Source organism: Taudactylus pleione, unplaced genomic scaffold (genome assembly GCF_031769625.1).
Source record: "Taudactylus pleione unplaced genomic scaffold, aTauple2 ptg000804l, whole genome shotgun sequence".
NCBI lineage: Eukaryota > Metazoa > Chordata > Amphibia > Anura > Myobatrachidae > Taudactylus > Taudactylus pleione.
In genome coordinates this window covers 398023-421573 of record NW_028285206.1, presented here as the reverse complement: position 1 = coordinate 421573, position 23551 = coordinate 398023, and the positions used below count along the sequence as shown (strand labels likewise).

The following is a 23551-nucleotide window of genomic DNA, read 5'->3' as shown; positions in this document are numbered from 1 at the left end:
GGTCCCAGCGCATGTGTGTGACATGGGGGCTGTGAGTGTAATAAGGTTAGAGTGTTCCTTGTGTGACGATAGAGCCGGTCTATACTACTGTCCAGGATCAGCAACCACGCACACTGCTAACATAACATACCAACTATAGTATATATACACTGTACACATAATATATGGTATAATATATAATAGGTACACTGATCATATAACATACACTGTACACATAATATATAATAGGTACACTGATCACATAACATACACTGTACACATAATATATGGTATAATATATAATAGGTACACTGATCACATAACATACACTGTACACATAATATATAATAGGTACACTGATCACATAACATACACTGTATACATAATATATGGTATAATATATAATAGGTACACTGATCACATAACATACACTGTACACATAATATATGGTATAATATATAATAGGTACAGTGATCACATAACATACACTGTACACATAACATACGCTGTACACATAATATACGGTACGTACCCTGTATATATGGTATAACATAATTGGTACACTGATCATGGTTGTCTTTACAGCAGTGTGGGCCCTGGGCAAGGCAATGCACAGGGGCCCCTACCCCATACATGCCTTCCCTCCCGGTTTTCGCGGGAGGCTCCCGATTTTTTGGGTAACGCCTCGCACCCCCTGGAAGGGTAGGCACTTCTCCCGCATTCTGCCCACTTCCTAGTGAAGTGGGCAGAATGGGTAGAATTTCCACGGCGATCGCAGGTCTCCGTGCAGGGGGCGGGGCTTAATGATGCAATTCTTCATTATATGCATAATTTGGCCTCGCCCCTATTCAAATTTGATCCAAATGCGGCACTTTTACCATGAGGGGTGGGGCTTAATAGCTCAAATAATCAGGCCCCGCCCCCCATCGCCACCCTCCTGCTTGATTAACTGGGCATCTCCCAGGAACAGAAATGTAAAGGTAGACAAGTATGCCATACCCACCCATTCACGAGAAAAAAATGTAAATGGTCAATAAAATGAAACCCTCCTGCATGCCCATCAGACCTCCCAGGTGAGTACTCGTCAACAGGGGGGGGATGGGGGGGAGGTTAGGTCAGAATACAGTACACCGGCAGCCGGTTTATAAAACTATCACAAATTAACCAACTGGCTGCGGCTGCAGCGGGGCGGGTTGGCGGGCCCCTACAAGCTTCGGGCCCTTGGGCAACTGCCCAACATCTCCAATGGAAGAGATGGCCCTGACTCTGATCACATAACATACACTGTACACATAATATATGGTATAATATATAATAGGTACACTGATCACATAACATACACTGTACACATAATATATGGTATAATATATAATAGGTACACTGATCACATAACATACGCTGTACACATAATATACGGTATGTACCCTGTATATATGGTATAATATATAATAGGTACACTGATCATATAACATACACTGTACACATAATATATGGTATAATATATAACAGGTACACTGATCACATAACCATACACTGTACACATAATATACGGTATAATATATAATAGGTACACTGATCACATAACATACACTGTACACATAATATATGGTATAATATATAACAGGTACACTGATCACATAACCATACACTGTACACATAATATACGGTATAATATATAATAGGTACACTGATCAAATAACATACACTGTACACATAATATACGGTATGTACCCTGTATATATGGTATAATATATAATAGGTACACTAATCACATAACATACACTGTACACATAATATACGGTATGTACCCTGTATATATGGTATAATATATAATAGGTACACTGATCACATAACATACGCTGTACACATAACATACGGTATGTACCCTGTATATAGGGTATAATATATAATAGGTACACTGATCACATAACATACACTGTACACATAATATACGGTACGTACCCTATATGGATGGTATAATATATAATAGGTACACTGATCACATAACATACGCTGTACACATAATATACCGTATGTACCCTGTATATATGGTATAATATATAATAGGTACACTGATCACATAATATACAGTATAATATATAATAGGTACACTGATCACATAACATACACTGTACACATAATATACGGTACGTACCCTGTATATATGGTATAATATATAATAGGTACTCTGATCACATAACATACACTGTACACATAATATACGGTACGTACCCTGTATATATGGTATAATATATAATAGGTACTCTGATCACATAACATACACTGTACACATAATATACGGTACGTACCCTGTATATATGGTATAATATATAATAGGTACTCTGATCACATAACATACACTGTACACATAATATACGGTACGTACCCTGTATATATGGTATAATATATAATAGGTACTCTGATCACATAACATACACTGTACACATAATATACGGTACGTACCCTGTATATATGGTATAATATATAATAGGTACTCTGATCACATAACATACACTGTACACATAATATACGGTACGTACCCTGTATATATGGTATAATATATAATAGGTACTCTGATCACATAACATACACTGTACACATAATATACGGTACGTACCCTGTATATATGGTATAATATATAATAGGTACTCTGATCACATAACATACACTGTACACATAATATACGGTACGTACCCTGTATATATGGTATAATATATAATAGGTACTCTGATCACATAACATACACTGTACACATAATATACGGTACGTACCCTGTATATATGGTATAATATATAATAGGTACTCTGATCACATAACATACACTGTACACATAATATACGGTACGTACCCTGTATATATGGTATAATATATAATAGGTACTCTGATCACATAACATACACTGTACACATAATATACGGTACGTACCCTGTATATATGGTATAATATATAATAGGTACACTGATCACATAACATACACTGTACACATAATATACGGTACGTACCCTGTATATATGGTATAATATATAATAGGTACTCTGATCACATAACATACACTGTACACATAATATACGGTACGTACCCTGTATATATGGTATGATATATAATAGGTACTCTGATCACATAACATACACTGTACACATAATATACGGTACGTACCCTGTATATATGGTATGATATATAATAGGTACTCTGATCACATAACATACACTGTACACATAATATACGGTACGTACCCTGTATATATGGTATGATATATAATAGGTACTCTGATCACATAACATACACTGTACACATAATATACGGTACGTACCCTGTATATATGGTATAATATATAATAGGTACTCTGATCACATAACATACACTGTACACATAATATACGGTACGTACCCTGTATATATGGTATAATATATAATAGGTACTCTGATCACATAACATACACTGTACACATAATATACGGTATGTACCCTGTATATATGGTATAATATATAATAGGTACTCTGATCACATAACATACACTGTACACATAATATACGGTACGTACCCTGTATATATGGTATAATATATAATAGGTACTCTGATCACATAACATACACTGTACACATAATATACGGTACGTACCCTGTATATATGGTATAATATATAATAGGTACTCTGATCACATAACATACACTGTACACATAATATACGGTACGTACCCTGTTTATATGGTATAATATATAATAGGTACTCTGATCACATAACATACACTGTACACATAATATACGGTACGTACCCTGTATATATGGTATAATATATAATAGGTACTCTGATCACATAACATACACTGTACACATAATATACGGTATGTACCCTGTATATATGGTATAATATATAATAGGTACTCTGATCATATGACATACACTGTACACATAATATACGGTATGTACCCTGTATATATGGTATAATATATAATAGGTACACTGATCACATAACATAAGCTATACACATAATATATAGTATGTCAATATTGTAAAGAATACAGATTGTGTAACATAATATTAGGTATAGGGGAAATTAAATATCCAAGAGACATAGTGGAAAGTGCAGAGAAAACTACATTTTATTTAAAACACAAATAAATGTCCTCTGTGTGAGTGACATAGTTAGAGCGGCGGCCATTTTGTTGTAGTACAAACTAGTTTCCCTCCTAGTGCTTTCATAAACATATCAGCAGCGGCCATTTTCTTCTAGTCTCACACCCCGGACACGGTACAGACAATGCGTCCTCTATCGTCCTGGTTATGTGCTCCCATAATCCCCCGCGTGCCATTTTATACGTTGTGAGGAGGTAATTGTATATAATTTTATTGTTATTATATAGGGGAGAGGGGGACTGTACAGTGATATGAGGGGGAATAACACAGCTCCCAGCACACACTGATATGTGGTATTATTATTATATAGGGGGAGGGGACTGTACAGTGATATATGAGGGGGAATAACACTGCTCCCAGCACACACTGATATGTGGTATTATTATATAGGGGGAGAGGGGACTGTACAGTGATATATGAGGGGATAACACAGCTCCCAGCACACACTGATATGTGGTATTATTATTATATAGGGGAGAGGGGACCGTACAGTGATATATGAGGGGGAATAACACAGCTCCCAGCACACACTGATATGTGGTATTATTATTATATAGGGGAGAGGGGACCGTGCAGTGATATATGAGGGGGAATAACACAGCTTCCAGCACACACTGATATGTGGTATTATTATTATATAGGGGAGAGGGGACTGTACAGTGATATATGAGGGGGAATAACACAGCTCCCAGCACACACTGATATGTGGTATTATTATATAGGGGAGAGGGGACTGTACAGTGATATATGAAGGGGAATAACACAGCTCCCAGCACACACTGATATGTGGTATTATTATTATATAGGGGGAGAGGGGACTGTACAATGATTTATGAGGGGGAATAACACAGCTCCCAGCACACACTGATATGTGGTATTATTATTATATAGGGGAGAGGGGCCTGTACAGTGATATATGAGGAGGAATAACACAGCTCCCAGCACACACTGATATGTGGTAGTATTATTATATAGGGGAGAGGGGACCGTACAATGATATATGAGGGGGAATAACACAGCTCCCAGCACACACTGATATGTGGTATTATTATATAGGGGAGAGGGGACTGTACAGTGATATATGAGGGGGAATAACACAGCTCCCAGCATACACTGATATGTGGTATTATTATATAGGGGGAGGGGACTGTACAGTGATATATGAGGGGGAATAACACAGCTCCCAGCATACACTGATATGTGGTATTATTATATAAGGGGGAGGGGACTGTACAGTGATATATGAGGGGGAATAACACAGCTCCCAGCACACACTGATATGTGGTATTATTATATATAGTTTGAGGGGACTGTACAGTGATATATGAGGGGCAATAACACAGCTCCCAGCACACACTATGTGGTATTATTATTATATAGGGGAGAGGGGACTGTACAGTGATATATGAGGGGGAATAACACAGCTCCCAGCACACACTATGTGGTATTATTATATAGGGGGGAGGGGACTGTACAGTGATTTATGAGGGGGAATAACACAGCTCCCAGCACACACTGATATGTGGTATTATTATTATATAGGGGAGAGGGGCCTGTACAGTGATATATGAGGGGGAATAACACAGCTCCCAGCACACACTGATATGTGGTAGTATTATTATATAGGGGAGAGGGGACCGTACAATGATATATGAGGGGGAATAACACAGCTCCCAGCACACACTGATATGTAGTATTATTATTATATAGGGGAAAGGGGACTGTACAGTGATATATGAGGGGGAATAACACAGCTCCCAGCACACACTGATATGTGGTATTATTATATAGAGGGGAGGGGACTGTACAGTGATATATGAGGGGGAATAACACAGCTCCCAGCACACACTGATATGTGGTATTATTATTATATAGGGGAGAGGGGCCTGTACAGTGATATATGAGGGGGAATAACACAGCTCCCAGCACACACTATGTGGTATTATTATATAGGGGGGAGGGGACTGTACAGTGATATATGAGTGGGAATAACACAACTCCCAGCACACACTGATATGTGGTATTATATAGAGGGGCCACTATATAGTGATGTCTGAGGGGGCTTGTTTAAAGAATGAGGGATGTCTGAGGAATATTAAAGTGTCTGAAGCTGTATTTAGTCTTTCACACTGATATTCTTCTCTTTTAGTAATGTCTGATATCATTTAATTTTATTTGAGTGTTATTTTATTGTTGTGTTAGTTTTATAGTGTAAAGACATGACTGATCCCAAATATATAGAGGGAGAAGAAGAGATGTATGTGAGGGGTGATCTGCAGTGTAAGGAGGAGGAAATCCCTATAGATATCAGCACAGGTAAGTAATAAACATTTATTACAGAAAAGAGTCACCTACTCTCCTTGCTCAGTCACTATAACAATCTCTTATCCTACACTAGAGATTTTCAACCTTTTCCAACTGGGGGCACACTACACAAGATTTTAAAATTGCAGAGGCACACCATCCTTTTTTTTTTTACCAAATATAATATTTAATAACACATTGCTCCCTACAGAAAAAAACCAACCATACCACATTGCGCCCCACAAAAAAACACCAACCATACCACATTGCGCCCCACAGAAAAACACCAACCATACCACATTGCGCTCCACAGACAAGAAACAACCATACCACATTGCGCCCCACAGAAAAAAACCAACCATACCACATTGCGCTCCACAGACAAAAACCAACCAAACCACATTTCTCCCCACAGACAAAAACCAACCATAACACATTGAACTCCACAGACAAAAACCAACCATAACACATTGCGCTCCACAGACTAAAACCAATCATAACACATTGCGCTCCACAGACAAAAACCAATCATAACACATTGCTCCCCACAGAATTGTTTCCCACAGAACACCACTGACACATTGCTCTTCACAGAAAAAGAAACCCATGGCTGGCCCCCACAGAAATAAGAAAAAACCAAAACACATTGTTCCCCACTAAAAAATATATGGCTGGTCCTCACTAAAAAAAATTACATGACTTGTCCCAACTAAAAAATAAAATATGGCTGTCCCCACTAAACAAAAAATAAATGGCTGGTCCCTACTAAGAAAAAAATATATAGCTGGTCCCCACCAAAACAAACAAAACCCATATTGTCACTCACACTGCAGCAGGCTGCCGGACGGGAGGTAAAAAGAGAGCGCGGACTGGCTGGCGCAGGGCGTTGGCTGGCGGACCGGGCTGGAGGGCAGTGGACAAAGCGGCGTGCGTGACCTGTGATGTCACGCCGCCGCCTCTTTGCAGGTCACTGCCCGGGCCCACAGGAGCTCAGCGGCCCGGGGTGCTGCAGTACCGTAAAATGTGCCCGGTGGCTCTGACTTCCCCATGGTACAGTTCACAACCGGCCAAGGCACACTAGTTGAAAACCACTGTCCTACACCCTTTTCTGTCAGTACAAACTAATGATGGAAATGTATCTGCCCAGTGGGGAAGCCAGGAGCCATCAGCCCCTATTTCACTTCTGTTCTCCCCTCCCCTCACATCATGTCACTGTGTGTTACCAGCCCAGAGATCTGACCAGTGTCCTCCCCACACTCTCTGGTCTATCTCATACATCAGGAGCCATCAGCCTCTATTATACCCCCGCTCTCCTCCTCACATCATGTCACTGTGTGTTACCAGCCCAGAGATCTGACCAGTCTCCTCCCCACACTCTCTGGTGTATCTCATACATCAGGAGCCATCAGCCCCTATTATACTCCTGCTCTCCTCCTCACATCATGTCACTGTGTGTTACCAGCTCAGAGATCTGACCAGTCTCCTCCTCACACTCTCTGGTATATCTCATACATCAGGAGCCATCAGCCTCTATTATACTCCTGCTCTCCTCCTCGCATCATGTCACTGTGTGTTTCCAGCCCATAGATCTGACCAGTCTCCTTCCCACATTCTCTAGTGTATCTCATACATCAGGAGCCAGCAGCCCCTATTATACTCCTGCTCTCCCCTTCATATCATATCACTGTATGTTATCAGCCCAGAGATCTGACTAGTCTCTTCCACACACTCTGTGGTGTATCTCATACATCAGGAGCCATCAGCCCCTATTATACTCCTGCTCTCCTCCTCACATCATTTCACTGTGTGTTACCAGCCCAGAGATCTGGCCAGTCTCCTCCCACACTCTCTGGTGTATCTCATACATCAGGAACCATCAGCCCTTATTATACTCCTGCTCTCCCTCACATCATGTCACTGTGTGTTACCAGCCCAGAGATCTGACCAGTCTCCTCCCCACACTTTCTGGTGTATCTCTTACATCAGGAGCCATCAGTCGCTTTTAGGCCCCTGCTCTCCCCCTCACATCATGCCACCAGTCTACTTCCCACACTCTATAGTCACAGATAGTATTGGCAAACAGCTTTGTATGCAGGGTATAGTCTAGACGATATGTTGTCCAATTCTGCTACTAGCGATCGCAAATACAATCTTAGAGTGTGTGCCCCCAATTCATCTTCCTATCTGATTTGCTGGACGCCAAATGGATGATGCAATATCCAGTGCTGTTACATTATGCTTCTTTAATTGTATCTTTTGTCCTTGTGCGGCGAATCTCGTAGTGTGTATGATGACAGGCAATATCATCACATTGTAGTGGGCCGTCGCAGCATTGATTTGTTGCTCAGGTGTGTTCACAGCTTAATGCCCAGAATAATGATGCTTCTCAGGAGTATATCGGTGAGTTCTTCTAGATCTGCCAAATGGAGGCTTCTCTCCTGCATACCCGGCTGGAGTCCAAGAGACCCATCCACCCCTCGGCCTCAGATTTCCCACCACTGGCTGTGGCATTGTCTAGTGATAAATCGTAAGACTCAGCTGAGAGATCTGGTGTCACTTTTGCTCATTTTCAGTTCCAAGAGAAACTGAACGTTGCATAAGGAGACTTCTGATGTGACTTCTGATGTTCACATAGTAGAAGTGTCTGCACTCGGAAGTGATGGCTGCGAGCTGGTTGCCACAACACATTGGGATAAGGGGGGTACAGGACTTTTTCACTTTGACGCCCCCCCATCCTTGTACTTGAAGTAGTAGAGGTTCATATCCATCGGACAATATGGACACCAGCAGAGATAGAGGAATATTATGGAAGCAGAAGATTTGATCCCTCCCTATTGAGGATGTGTAACCCACGGCACAACCATGGCGTGGACGGCCACTACACAGACTGATGGCACAGTTGGGATGGTGCTGTCATTTGCAGCTTTTTATATCCTTGCCGGCAGACTTTGTGTCGGCTATTCTGTAACCGGGTGTGGTATAAGAGATAGACAGTAATTAGATAGACCCCAGATGTTAGACAGTCAATAGGTCGACAAGTACAAAAGGTCGACACACTAAAGGTCGACATGTAAGAAAGTTGACGGTCAAAAGGTCGACATGAAAATGGTAAACACAAATATGGTCGACAAATGATTTTTATTTTTTTAACCCTAATCTTCACCCTAACCCTCCCTCCTGGTGCCTAAACCTAACCGTCAGGATAGGTGGCTGACCCTAACCGTCCCTTCTAGTGCCTAACCCTCCAGTAAGTGCCTAACCTTCCCTCCTGGTGCCTAACCCTAACCGTCTGGGTAAGTGCCTAACCCTAACCCTCCCTTCTGGTGCCTAACCCTAACCGCGCGGGTAAGTGCCTAACCCTCCAGTAATTGCCTAACCCTCCCTCCTGGTGCCTAACCCTAACCATCTGGGTAAGTGCCTAACCGCGCAGGTAAGTGCCTATCCCTCCAGTAAGTGCCTAACCCTAAATCACAAAAAAATTCACGTCGACCATTTTTTCTGTGTCGACCATTTTCACATCGACCTTTTGACCCTTTCGACCATTTGTACCAGTCGACCTTCTTAGATGTTAACATTTAGTGTGTCGACCTTTTGTACCTGTCAACCTTTTGTACCTGTCGAACTATTGATGTCTAACATCTGGGGTCTATCTAATTACTGTCTATCTACAGTCCGGAACCCCTGTAACCACTACCTGTTACTTACATAAAGGATTTGGAAGTTGTTCCCTGTAGAGGGAGAAGGGTCAACATCTCTAACGTACTTAGAGCCTGATTCAGACCCGGATGCTATGCTGCGCTCGCTCGCATTGAGCGATTTTTCGGAATTTACGTATGAGTCGCAATCCGGGTGCACGAACCAGCCAGTGCGATTGGGAAAGTGCTCGCCCGTAGCCCGCAGTCGGGCCGCTATTTTGAGTGACAGTGCCGTTTGTGGGTGGTGACAGGGGAAGGTGCTTGAAAACGGGGGTGTGGATGTGCGAACGCAGGCGTGCCCGACCGTCAGAGCGGCGTTTAATGGGTGTGCATAATTAGCAAAGTAGCGTCATTACACACGTGACTGGGTTGTATTTTAGCCTGAACTGCTCGCAATGTTGTGGAGGGAAAAGGCTACCACAAGTGCTGCGAGCAGCTCCGATGGCTCTCGATGTTCCCGATTAATCCTACAACTGCCGGAGATGACGTGTGTTGCGAGTGGCAAAGGGGCGTCTTTATACAGGTGCGAGCTCATAGTGGGCGGCTTTACGCTACATGATTTAAATATTACTATTATAATATTTACTATTATTATTACTATTTAAATATTACTTAGTGGGCGGCTTTACGCCACATGATTTAAATAGCCGGCCCCTTTTAGCCAGCGAGCGGCCGTAAATAGCGTCCGGGTCTGAATCAGGCCCTTAGTCTCATCTACCTTGTATTGTGCAATATTCCTTTCACCTCCTGTGGAAACGTCCTCTGTTTGTAGACTGAGCATTCTTATGAAGCCACAAAGACCGGTAGGATGTCCAAGTCCTTATCATATGGATCCTTGCCCCCTGCTCAAACACCATCAGTGTTAGTATGAGTAAGTGACGGGTTTACAGATAAAGTGCCCGTCTATGGTCTGACACAGCGTGCCAAATTTTGGCGTCTACGTACTGGGTCCGGCAGCGTTGTTCTCGGGAGATCTGTGGGGCAGCAGGTCCCCGGTGCCAGCTGTCGTGAAGAATCGCCGGCTCTACTTACCGCTCAGGCACACTGTGATCACTGGCGGCTTCCGGGTTAGGAGGAGGCTTGAATTTGGCGCCTCCTAGATGACGTCAAAAGAGGCGCCAAATTCAAGCCTCCTCCTATACAAGGTAGTTCCTGGGTGCACGTCTGTGCCAGAGTTTAGGCTCCCATACCATACTCCAGCGTTTCTGTCTCCAGTGATCTTTACGACTCGTTACTGACCCTTGGCTTGCTTGTGACCTCATTCCGTCTCATCCCTGGTACCTCACTTGGTATTCCGGTTCTGATCTTTGCTTCATTCATGACTGTGATTGTTTTATTCCTGGTACTGTCTTGTCCATCTGATTCTGAACCGGCTTGTCGACTACGTACCAGAGTATACCAGCACCTGTACTAGGGAACCAAGTCTGAGAGCCGCAACCTGTGTGTCGGACGCAGCTAAGTCCAAACCTCCTTGTGGGGGCCCCTGGTGAACATCGCCGGAATGTTAGACTCCGCGCCTCAGTACTGGGTCTCGTCAATCTACTATCCATACGTGAGTTGTGACATGGTCTGACTGCTATTTCAGATGATCTTTATTTCCTTTGCTATGGTGTCACTAATACATGCCACTTGCTGTCCAGTATATTGTATCCATCACAGAGGGCTCTAATCTCCACTGATCAGGCCGAATGTAATTTGTTATTCTGTGTTCATGCTCTCTCCATAGGAGCTGGTGCGTGTTTTTTTCAGCTTTAGGTGTGCGGTCATGTGACTGCTGACACTGCGCTTTGCGCTAAATTCAAAAATACATAAATCCCACCCTGGCATTTTCCTGTACTTCAGCTTTACGGTTCCAGACTTCTTATGCCACTCCGTGTTTTTGACTTTCTACTTCCTCTTTGCACCTTGAGTACCTCTGCTACCGTTTATGGTGGTCCACTTGTGACTTGCATGACAATTTTTGTGGACGTTCCTTGGTACTTTCTCCTAAATATCTGCATGCGGGGAACTTAGATGTACAGTGTAATATTTATACATATATATATATATATATATATGTGTGTGTGTATATATTTATATATATATATATATATATATATATACATATATATACACAGATGTAGCCAGCCCCTCATCTTTGCAGCCGGCGATTACCTTATTGAAGTCTATGGTGCGCAGGTGCGTACGCGTGCACATGCCATAGACGCAGGCACACTAGTCGCACCATCCATGCCGGGATGCGCTCATATCGTGGGATAGATGAGCATGACTACATCTGTATATATAATATATATGATGCCTCCTAATATACTTGGTAAATGCAGCATAGGGAGTCATACCTAGAGAGCTTTCCCCATCCAGTATACAGTAGTTGGTTAGGTTACTGTACACAGATCACCTGATAATCACGTATATACAATGTACTCAGTCTCCGTGTGTCTCCTACAGATGGACCCATTACCAGAAATACCCCAGAGAGATGTCCCCGTCCTCTTTATTCACAGGATTGTACAGAGGAGAATCACAGGACCCCACAGGAAGATCAGGTAATAGAGGCTCATCCCAAGGATCGAAATACCAAAGTGATTTTTCATTAATTAATCTACATCTAATAGATTGTCCTAACTACTGATTTTATACCTTTATACTACTACTTCTCAAATATTGTACTTAGACATTAAAGTGTTATTTTATTTTTTTGTGGGTAATTTAGGTCCTGACTGTTATGAAAACAGAAAATATAGAGGCAGAAGAAGAGACATATGTGATTGATATGAAGGCAAAAGATGAAGAGACATATTTGACTGACATGAAGGCAGAAGATATAGAGGGAGAAGAAGAGGCGTATGTGACTGATATAAAGGCAGAAGATCCAGAGGGAGGAGAGACGTATGTGACTGATAAAAAGGTTGAAGATATAGAGGGAGAAGAAGAGACATATGTGAGGGGTGATCAGCAGTGTAAGGAGGAGGAAAGCCCCACAGATATCAGCACAGGTGAGTAATTAACACTTATTACAAAAAATAGTCATATATTCTCCTTGCTCAGTCACTACAAAAATCTCTTACTGCAAATCGGTCCACAATTTATATGAGACAAGGAAAGTGCAATCAGACCGTGACAGACTGTAGTCTTACTCATACAAAACAATAGACCAAGTGCCGGATAGTTATAGTAGTATATATCTAGTTCAAATATGCGAATCCTCAGCACACTTCTATAGGCATCTTTCCACACAGGCTCCGCCCACTGTGATGAATAAGTGCTCTTAAGTATGTCAGTAGATGATTGCATGATCTTACCCACTTCTGGTTTCATGTTGACACATTTTTATCATGTAGTTGCAGTGTGGTTTCATCTGCGGGCTAGTTTGTGAGGTTTAATTAGTACATGTAAATGTCACTATAAATGAATCAAATCAAGTATAAAAAAAAGAAGGGCTAACGTTTAAGTCATGGAGACAGAGTCTGGTTGTCAACCATGAACATTTGTCTTCAAATACCTTCTATGAAACTTGCTCTTAGGTATATTGGTCTCTTTCATATCAACCAGTTTATCAAGTCGGTAGAATTTTGGTTGAAATTGCCAGACTCTCTGCAGATCCCCAATGTGTTCCACATCTCACTGCTAAATTCACCAGTTGCGGTGTCACCATAGGAGCACGAAATCAAGCAGGTTTTAGATGTCTACCGATATAGAGGCACCCTGCAATATCTGATAGCCTGGAAGGAATACGGTCCAAAGAACCTTGGTGGGGGCATCAGATCTCCATGTTCAACAGGCTATCAGAAAATTCCTGAGGAAGTTCCCCCATAACAGGATTTGCGGGAGTCCGGTGTCCACCCTATTGAGGGGGGGCACTGCCAGTACCAGCAGTAATGGATACCACTAATCTGCCTCCAACACTTAGCAGGCCACTGATTGCTGGCCTTCCCAATTACAGTTCTTAACAGAACCAAGCTGGGCTCAGCCTCAAGCTAGAGATGACACAGCACCTCTCTCAGGTGTTACTACTAACCTCCAGCACTGATGACTCATGCAGAGAATTACCCATCAACCAGCCACTATAAGAACCTGCTCGGTGCACTCCTCCAGTGCCTGAGTATCAGTTGTGTTCTACATAGGTGCTCTTGCTCCAGAACTATACGCTGGGGTTTTATACTCTACGCCAGATTATTTGATTGCACCAATTCCACCTGTTTGCATTTATAATCTGTCTTTGTGTGTACTCTGATACACTTGCTGTCTGTTTTGGCCTCCTGGGTTATTGCAAAATACTCTGTATCTCATTCCATGCTACGCGCTGTTCTATGATTTTAGTATTTTTTGGGGGGTTTGGTTTAATATCTACAAAAGTGAAATGAAGGATTCTCCTAATATTTATCTGTATCTGTCACAGGAGGTTCTCAGCTTAACCACACACTCTTGTAACATGGAAAGCACAGAGCCCTTGGTGTCTTCCTCAGACATGTGGTTACAGTGATGTGTGTATGATGTGTGCTCTTTGCCTCTGTAGTAGTTATTATGAGAAGAAAAGCTATGGCTACATATACCTAGTACACACCGGTGACCATATATACCCCCAGCACCTGCTGCTTTGAGCCTGCAAGTTACATAAAGTACATAGTTCTGCTATAAATTACAGGCATGTCATAATGTGAATATTACATGAACCTCTGCATTGTCACAGTTAGTGTTCCTGGATATTGTGCATCCTACTTTAAGTTTATGCAAACAGCGGTCTAATAACTAGCACATATTATAGCTGTATTATCACCACATTTTGATGTTGCAGCATAAATTCCAGCACAAATGATTACAATAAAGCTGTAATCCCTGCTCTATACATAACAGCGTAACATGTCAGGTGATGAGTGTTACACTGTACCTTAGAGCATCGTGAATTTATCCATTTGATGGTGATTTAAACTTTGACAACAGTCTTTATTGGAAAATGACATTTATGGGGCTTTATATATTTATTTTATTCCCAGCAGATGGAGGTAACAGCAGGAATATCTCGCAGGAAAATCCAGTTTTATCACCAGATAGTGAAATAGAAGATAATGACATTAAACAAGATTCTCCGGGAGAAAACCCCATTACTCCAACTATACATCCTGTACCTCACAGTGCAGATGTATCACCTGATCCTGCTTATAATGAGGAATATTCTCCTAGTACATCTATTACATCTTTTAGAGCAGATAAAGTATTTCCTTCTTCTATAGATGCCAAATGTCTTACACAGAACACAATGCCTCTTTCCCATCAGCCAGCTAAGGCAGGTGAGAGGCCATTTCCATGTTCTGATTGTGGGAAATGTTTTACACGAAAATCACATCTTGTTACACATCAGAGAACTCATACAGGTGAGAGGCCATTTCCATGCTCTGAGTGTGGGAAATGTTTTACACACAAATCTGTTCTTGTTGCACATAAGAGACGTCACATAGGTGAGACACCATTTTCATGTTCTGAGTGTGGGAAATGTTTTACACAGAAATCACATCTTGTTAGACATCAGAGAAGTCACACGGGTGAGAAACCATTTCCATGTTCTGAGTGTGGGAAATGTTTTACACACAAAACACATTTTATTAGACATCAGAGAAGTCACACAGGTGAGAAACCATTTATATGCTCTGAGTGTGGGAAATGTTTTATAGACAAATCACGGCTTGTTATACATCAGAGATACCACACAGGTGAGAAACCATATTCATGCTCTGAGTGTGGGAAATGTTTTGCTCATAAATCAGATTTTGTTAAACATCAGAGACATCACACATGTGAGAATCCATATTCATGTTCTGAGTGTGGAAAATGTTTTACACAGAAATCATCTCTTGTTTCACATCAAAGACGTCACACAGGTGAGAAACCATTTCCATGCTCAGAGTGTGGGAAATGTTTTACAGAGAAATCAGAACTTGTTACACATCAGAGGACACACACAGGTGAGAAACCATTTCCATGTTCTGAGTGTTGGAAATGTTTTACAATTAAATCAAATCTTGTCACACATCAGAGAACTCATACAGGTGAGAAACCATTTCCATGCTCAGAATGTGGAAAATGTTTTACAGATAAATCAGATCTTGCTGCACATCAGAAAAGTCATACAGGTGAGAAACCATTTCCATGTTCTGAATGTGGGAAACGTTTTACACGGAAATCAGATCTTGTGTCACATCAAAGGACACACAGGTGAGAAACCATTTACATGCTCCGATTGTTGGATATGTTTTACATGGAAATCACATTTTTTAGCGCTTCTCATGTTCTGATTGTCAGAAATGACAGAAATCAGATCTGGTTAAGCCAGTCTACACTGTAGAAACTGCATTTTACAGTGGAAACTATTTCTACAACCAAAAAATAATCTCATGCATATTATTTCTCCTGACCCAAGTGCTTCATTGACCTTTGATGTTTCTGTTTCATGATCCATTAGGTTGAATGGTCATAGCTTATATTTACATGCTTTTATCTATTTTGTATGGAAAGGTCCTCTGCAGGGTTTATAGCAGTTTTTGGAATTGGATCACCTGAATGGCATAAAAGGGTGTAGGAAGACACGAGGAACAGTGGCCTAGGCAGTAACAGAGTGTTAACATCTAATAGACCATAAGGTCTGAGATCTGACAGGCAAGTATCTGCCACTAGCCCCCTCCCCTCTATTATATGCTGCAAAGAGGCCAAGTGCCCAGAGCAATGGGAGGATATAGTTATATCAGAGAATTATTGCTTGAGAAATAAAAGTGCTGTCACACATCAGGACACAACAGTGAGGAGTAAGGACTGTCCTATAGGAATGGGATTAAAACACTCCCCCACCAACCCTCCCTTGGTGGGGCCTAACCCTAAATCCCCCCAGAGATGCCTAAACCTAACCCCCCTTCCCGCACCATAAACCTAACCCAGGGGTGTGCCTAATCTCCCGCCAGTGGTGCCTAACCCCCCCTTTTCCTAGCCTAACTCCCCGGGGGGTGCCTAACCCTAGGTCCCCCTGTGGGTCCCTAAACAAACCTCCCCCCCACAGCTAACTCCTAAAATGCCCCAGACTTACCTCGTTCGGGATGGCGTTTGTCAGGTTCCGGCATTGGGATTAAGATAGGCATTGGTATTTTGACTCCTATCTTAAGTCTGGTGTCGGGCTTCAGCTGTCGGCATTTAGACAGCCAGCATCTCGTCCGGCGGTCTAATAACTACATCCCATTCTATATGTGGGTGTCCATGGTGCTCCGGGTGGTGTTACCAGTATGTGTATATTTCTGTGTATGTATATATACTATTCTCTCTCTACTTTATTTTTTGGAGCTTAGAGAATGATGCTATAAAGATCTATGAAACTTAATATGCTGTATGTACTAATATATTTATACCTGATACATTGTAATATTGTGTAGTTTTATTTCGATGGCTTTCAATGTACAAAATGTCAGATGAGCATCTAGTATTGGGATTCAAGAGACTGAATGTTTGTCAATGAACTAACCAAAGTATCATTAAAAAATGTACTGTGCACCGAACCGGTTTCACGCACCCAACATACTAAAGGTTCTGCTAACATCATGAGTGGACTAATTAATGCCATGGAGAACTTGGATCACTTCCACTACAAAGCTTTCACAGACCAGCAATGACTTTGTGATAAAGTCTCTGTTGGAGGCGAAACGCGTTTTACTAATCTAGTGTTAAAAAGAGCTTACACTGTCTTTCTTGTGGATATGTGAATATTGTGGTATATCGATCTCTTGAGTTATGTGCGAATAAAACACATTTTTACAAAGCTCATATGTAAATATAATATGTTGCAGCATTAATACCAGATATGGCAGAACAAAATAAGGTTAAGACGCCAAAATAATCTCATAGATATTTATATTAAATTTAACCAATAAAATGCACGAAAAGCATATATATCAACGTGTACTACACACTGTATAAATAACAGCATTATAAAAATCTGCATAATCTTATATAGATGGACATAACCAGTAGCCAGTTCTTATTAGTCCATATAAAGACTTTCAAAGGCACAATAGTAAAGCAAAGTCTGTCCTATTAAAATCTCACCAAACAGGTTGTGAAGACGGAGATAATTAAAACTCTGCTCCTTCTGGTCTGATATAATAAAAGCCCTGTCAGGCTGGGTTGCTCCTTAGAGCGGCTAAGAGGTGATCGTGCAGCTGTATTAGCGGTTCTCCTGAGCGGTAATTCAATCAGCCTGTGACAGCCGCACACAATGCAGCAGGTAGAGCACTCTACAGGCCAGTATAATCAGCAAGTCTCCGTCTCCTTTCTGACGTAAGCAGCTGTCGGGCTTAGCACACCTGGCTGGCTCCTCACTTGCCATGGCAAGCTGGCCAGGCTGTGTAAAGAAGGGAGACCTCTGGCCACGCTTCCACCTGCCCTCTATCCTTCCCAGGCCAGCAGTCTGCTGCTCTTTCCAGGTATTGTGTTCCTCCAGGCTCCGTCTCCTCCCCCCACTGCCCGCCCCCTTGGATGCCAGTTATGAGCTGCCCGGTGCATTCTGCAGCGAATGTGTCTCTCTGGGTCGCAGCATGGAGTTGACAGCAGAGCCACCGGCTCCCACTCAGTGATGGCGACAGCATTCAGGTCTTGAGCACCTACTGAGCTCCCCGTGTGGTCAGTGACTCTGCTGGGACAGCTGCAGCCCTGTCACTGGCTCATGATTGTATGTTCTGTGATATGATCCCCTTATACTGCACCCTGGCCCCCTAATACCGTACCCTGAGCCCATCAGTAACTATTGTATACAGTTTTTAAACAGTATATATATATATACACGCTGTAAAAAATACTTATAAATTATTGTATAAAATAATTTTTCCAAAAATGTCCCCAAAATTTTTTATTTTTTTTTAAATGGTTAAATTATGTAAATAGTTGCTATTGAATCCTTATTCAGTATATATCTTTTTAACAATTCTGCGTATTTGTTAATAAAATAATTCTTTATCTGGTTTAAATAGCAACTATATACATAATATAACAGTTTTTTTTCACTGTATATAATGCAATGCAATCATGTTGCTATATAGTGGTGAAACGGGTTGTCTCACCTGAATTACCCACATTCTGCTGGGATCAGCTCCCTCCAAGGGAGATGAATGCAAAGCCTGTGCAATTTGCAGCAGCAATGGAGATTTGGAACTCTGGGTTAAGGTTGCACAAGCCCAGCTGCAGGTTAATACTAGACAGGAGGAGTTAAAACTTTTGTTCACCCAGTGCTCTGGGCACTGATGCCGAATAGCAACCAGCGAGTAGGCCTGAGTGTGATTAGTGCCAGGCACTGACTGAATAGCCGAGCCATTCCATAGCAGCAGACCAGACTGAACTCTAGAGACTTTGGTGCTGGGTTATTTGAGTACACCTATTTATTTAATTTCTAGGCCTGCTATTCCAGGCTACTATGTGTATTTGCTAAAGAACAGTGTCTGCTTTCATTAAAATATACTGGTACACTGAGAACGTGCCTGTCATGTGTTCTTAGTTTTCCAACCCTGGTACAATATATATTATACATACACACCACTGCTTCAGCTTTTGTGTGTGGGGACACCCCAGGATTGCTGTTATAATGGCTTCCGGAAAGAAAGCTCCCAAGGAGGTGGATGCTCCTGTGCCACGCAACCTGTGGGACCTGTGTTAACATACTTTCTCCCCAGGACCCAGACAACGATAGCCTTTGCGTCCTCTGCTTCGCAGATCCATGCAGGGAGACTCCAGTCAGGAACCGGCTTGGGCTTCAGCATTGGCAAAGATAAAGGGTCAAATGTAATAGGGTGAGAGTGTGACCGGACGCCTTTTGTCTAGGCCGGCCCTGGTCACGGGTTAGCACTTTCGGACTCACACTCACCGTCAGTGACCGCCTGTCACTGACTCTGCCCACTGCGCCGTGGGCGTTTACTGAAGCTGCCACCACCAAACTACCATCGGCGTTTGGAACTGCTTATTAGGTCCACTCAGGCTCCTACCGCTGGCGCCTGGAACCACTCTGCTGTGTATGCGTCGACTAACTGCGGACACACCTCCTGTTTAGTGTCGGCTATTCCCACCTGATCCCTCGCAATGGACCAGGTCTGCACGGTAGCTTGGCAGAGGGCTTGAAGTTGGAGACGCTGAGCTCTTACCCAGAACAGCTGGAGAACGGAATAGCGTTTGGCGCAATTCTGTTGTCGCAGGGTACAGATGTAGTCGAAGTAAAGGCAAAGGTGTTTATTGCTCTCAGTCTTAAATAAGACTCGTCCCTTTGGATTGAAGGGGAATAATCGGTATACAGTACAAGATGTTACAGGAATCAAACAGCAGTTCTTGTCCGCAAAGGATTGTCAAAGATGTACCACATACAGGGCTCACAGGCCCTCTTTTTATATCATTCTTACACACAATATCACAGGGGTGTAAACCCGCCCTGGATTCCTCTCAACCAATCATGTTTCCTCACATAATATAATTTAACCACATATTACATTTCAAAGGAGTCACCCAATTTCCTCCTTTCTAATCTACCACCTAAAAGCAGTTGCTTCCTAAACATAAGCTGATTTAGCATACAGTTTAACTGTCTCCTAAAATGTTGATATAACCTTTCACAGGGAATGGTAAATAACATTCATCCTTTGATACATTTATCACACAGTGACAAAATATCTATACAGAATAACCAATAGTATTCGCTTTTGTCTTCCTGCAATAATCATGAAAACAAACAATTTTTTCCCCAAAAGTGCAGACACACAAGAGACAATCTCAGGGACATATCACAGGAAGTGCAGACACACAAGAGACAATCTCAGGGACATATCACAGGAAGTGCAGACACACAAGTGACAATCTCGGACATATCACAGGAAGTGCAGACACACAAGAGACAATCTCAGGGACATATCACAGGAAGTGCAGACACACAAGTGACAATCTCAGGGACATATCACAGGAAGTGCAGACACACAAGTGACAATCTCAGGGACATATCACAGGAAGTGCAGACACACAAGTGACAATCTTAGGGACATATCACAGGAAGTGCAGACACACGAGACAATCTCAGGGACCTATCACAGGAAGTGCAGACACACAAGTGACAATCTCAGGGACCTATCACAGGAAGTGCAGACACACAAGAGACAATCTCAGGGACCTATCACAGGAAGTGCAGACACACAAGAGACAATCTCAGGGACCTATCACAGGAAGTGCAGACACACAAGTGACAATCTCAGGGACCTATCACAGGAAGTGCAGACACAAGTGACAATCTCAGGGACCTATCACAGGAAGTGCAGACACACAAGAGACAATCTCAGGGACCTATCACAGGAAGTGCAGACACACAAGAGACAATCTCAGGGACATATCACAGGAAGTGCAGACACATAAGAGACAGTCTCAGGGACATATCACAGGAAGTGCAGACACACAAGAGACAATCTCAGGGACATATCACAGGAAGTGCAGACACACAAGTGACAATCTCGGACATATCACAGGAAGTGCAGACACACAAGAGACAATCTCAGGGACATATCACAGGAAGTGCAGACACACAAGTGACAATCTCAGGGACATATCACAGGAAGTGCAGACACACAAGTGACAATCTCAGGGACATATCACAGGAAGTGCAGACACACAAGTGACAATCTTAGGGACATATCACAGGAAGTGCAGACACACAAGAGACAATCTCAGGGACCTATCACAGGAAGTGCAGACACACAAGTGACAATCTCAGGGACCTATCACAGGAAGTGCAGACACACAAGAGACAATCTCAGGGACCTATCACAGGAAGTGCAGACACACAAGAGACAATCTCAGGGACCTATCACAGGAAGTGCAGACACACAAGAGACAATCTCAGGGACCTATCACAGGAAGTGCAGACACACAAGTGACAATCTCAGGGACCTATCACAGGAAGTGCAGACACAAGTGACAATCTCAGGGACCTATCACAGGAAGTGCAGACACACAAGAGACAATCTCGGACCTATCACAGGAAGTGCAGACACACAAGAGACAATCTCAGGGACCTATCACAGGAAGTGCAGACACACAAGTGACAATCTCAGGGACCTATCACAGGAAGTGCAGACACACAAGTGACAATCTCAGGGACCTATCACAGGAAGTGCAGACACACAAGAGACAATCTCAGGGACCTATCACAGGAAGTGCAGACACACAAGTGACAATCTCAGGGACCTATCACAGGAAGTGCAGACACACAAGTGACAATCTCAGGGACCTATCACAGGAAGTGCAGACACACAAGAGACAATCTCAGGCCATTTCAAATGAAGATTTGGCCATTTGCCTCTCTTCACACCTTTCCACAGAAAGCTTCTATCCTGGTCTCATCTGGAGTTCACATAAAACATTAAAAGCACACTTATTAACACTCAGCGCCTAGCGCAGAATACACATTTACAATGGGCGTCTGGCACCTTTTGTCCTTTTAAAAATGGCACTGCAGCACGGGGGTTAACCCCTTCAGTGCCACAGCCGCCTTTATACACGTGGGGCCGGCTTCCGGCCACAGAGAGTTTAGCAGTAACCACTCACAATGGTCAAGTTTTATCTTCAAAATGGGAAAACATCTGGATGAGAGATTTTTTTTTGTCTAAAAACAGGCTAGTTTTGCATGTTCTCGGACTCTTATTTCATTTGGCCAAGTTTAAAAAGTGTGAGAGTTTACTGCTAAACTCTCACATTTGTTAAACTCTCACCCTATTACATTTGGCCCAATGTCTCATTTAGTTGATAAGCTTGCAGTGCCCGGAAAAACCTCCTTCTGCTAGTCTAGCTTCAGGTGTGCTCCCGGGTACGAGCATTTTGCATGTCCAGACTGCTCAACTGTCTGCTATAGAACCTCCATGGATGCAGTCATTTGCACAGTCGGTACAGGGGTTGGCGCAGGTGTCAGCATCTTGGTGCTTCAGGCAGAGGATTCTGAGCAGACTTCTAGGTCCAAAGTCACAGTTTTCAAATGATTGAAGAAGACAACCACGGAGTTCCCTTCTTCAGGGCAGTTGGAGGACCTCCTTTTGGAAGCATGCTCTCATCCTAATAGGCACTTCCAGTTGTCAAAGAACATGACATCCTTCTACCCACTACCGGTTGCAGAGCGGGAAAAGTGGGAGTCTCCTCACCTTGTTAGATCTTCCATTTTTCCTATTCCTAATACAGCTTCCCTTAGGGATTCTACTGATAGGAAGCTGGAGACCTTTCTTAAGATAGCCTTGGGTGCACAAAGGCATTGGAAGAAGGCCTCAGCTCTGGTACCAGCAGAAAGGAATTGTTGACACTTATAGGGCACATTAAGGAGATGTGTTCCTACTTGGGTGAGGTGGCCAATGACACCAGGGTCTTGACCTTTAAGGTGTCAGCATCTACTGTTGAGGG

General features: G+C 42.7%; 1 protein-coding gene across 2 annotated transcripts; it reads left to right on the top strand.

Annotated features, from left to right (window-relative positions):
* Positions 1-4223: 4223 nt before the first annotated feature.
* LOC148474870 (uncharacterized) lies at positions 4224-16383 on the top strand. 2 transcript variants are annotated; one of them, XM_088458069.1, is made up of 5 exons: positions 4224-4306; positions 6315-6428; positions 12560-12657; positions 12825-13107; positions 15109-16383. In XM_088458069.1, the coding sequence occupies exons 2-5, from the start codon at positions 6332-6334 to the stop codon at positions 16323-16325; spliced, it is 1695 nt and encodes a 564-aa protein (XP_088314195.1). In that variant the 5' UTR covers positions 4224-4306; positions 6315-6331; the 3' UTR covers positions 16326-16383. The 2 variants fall into 2 exon arrangements, with proteins under 2 accessions (XP_088314195.1, XP_088314194.1); XM_088458068.1 differs by having other exon boundaries at positions 15106-16383.
* Positions 16384-23551: the final 7168 nt, after the last annotated feature.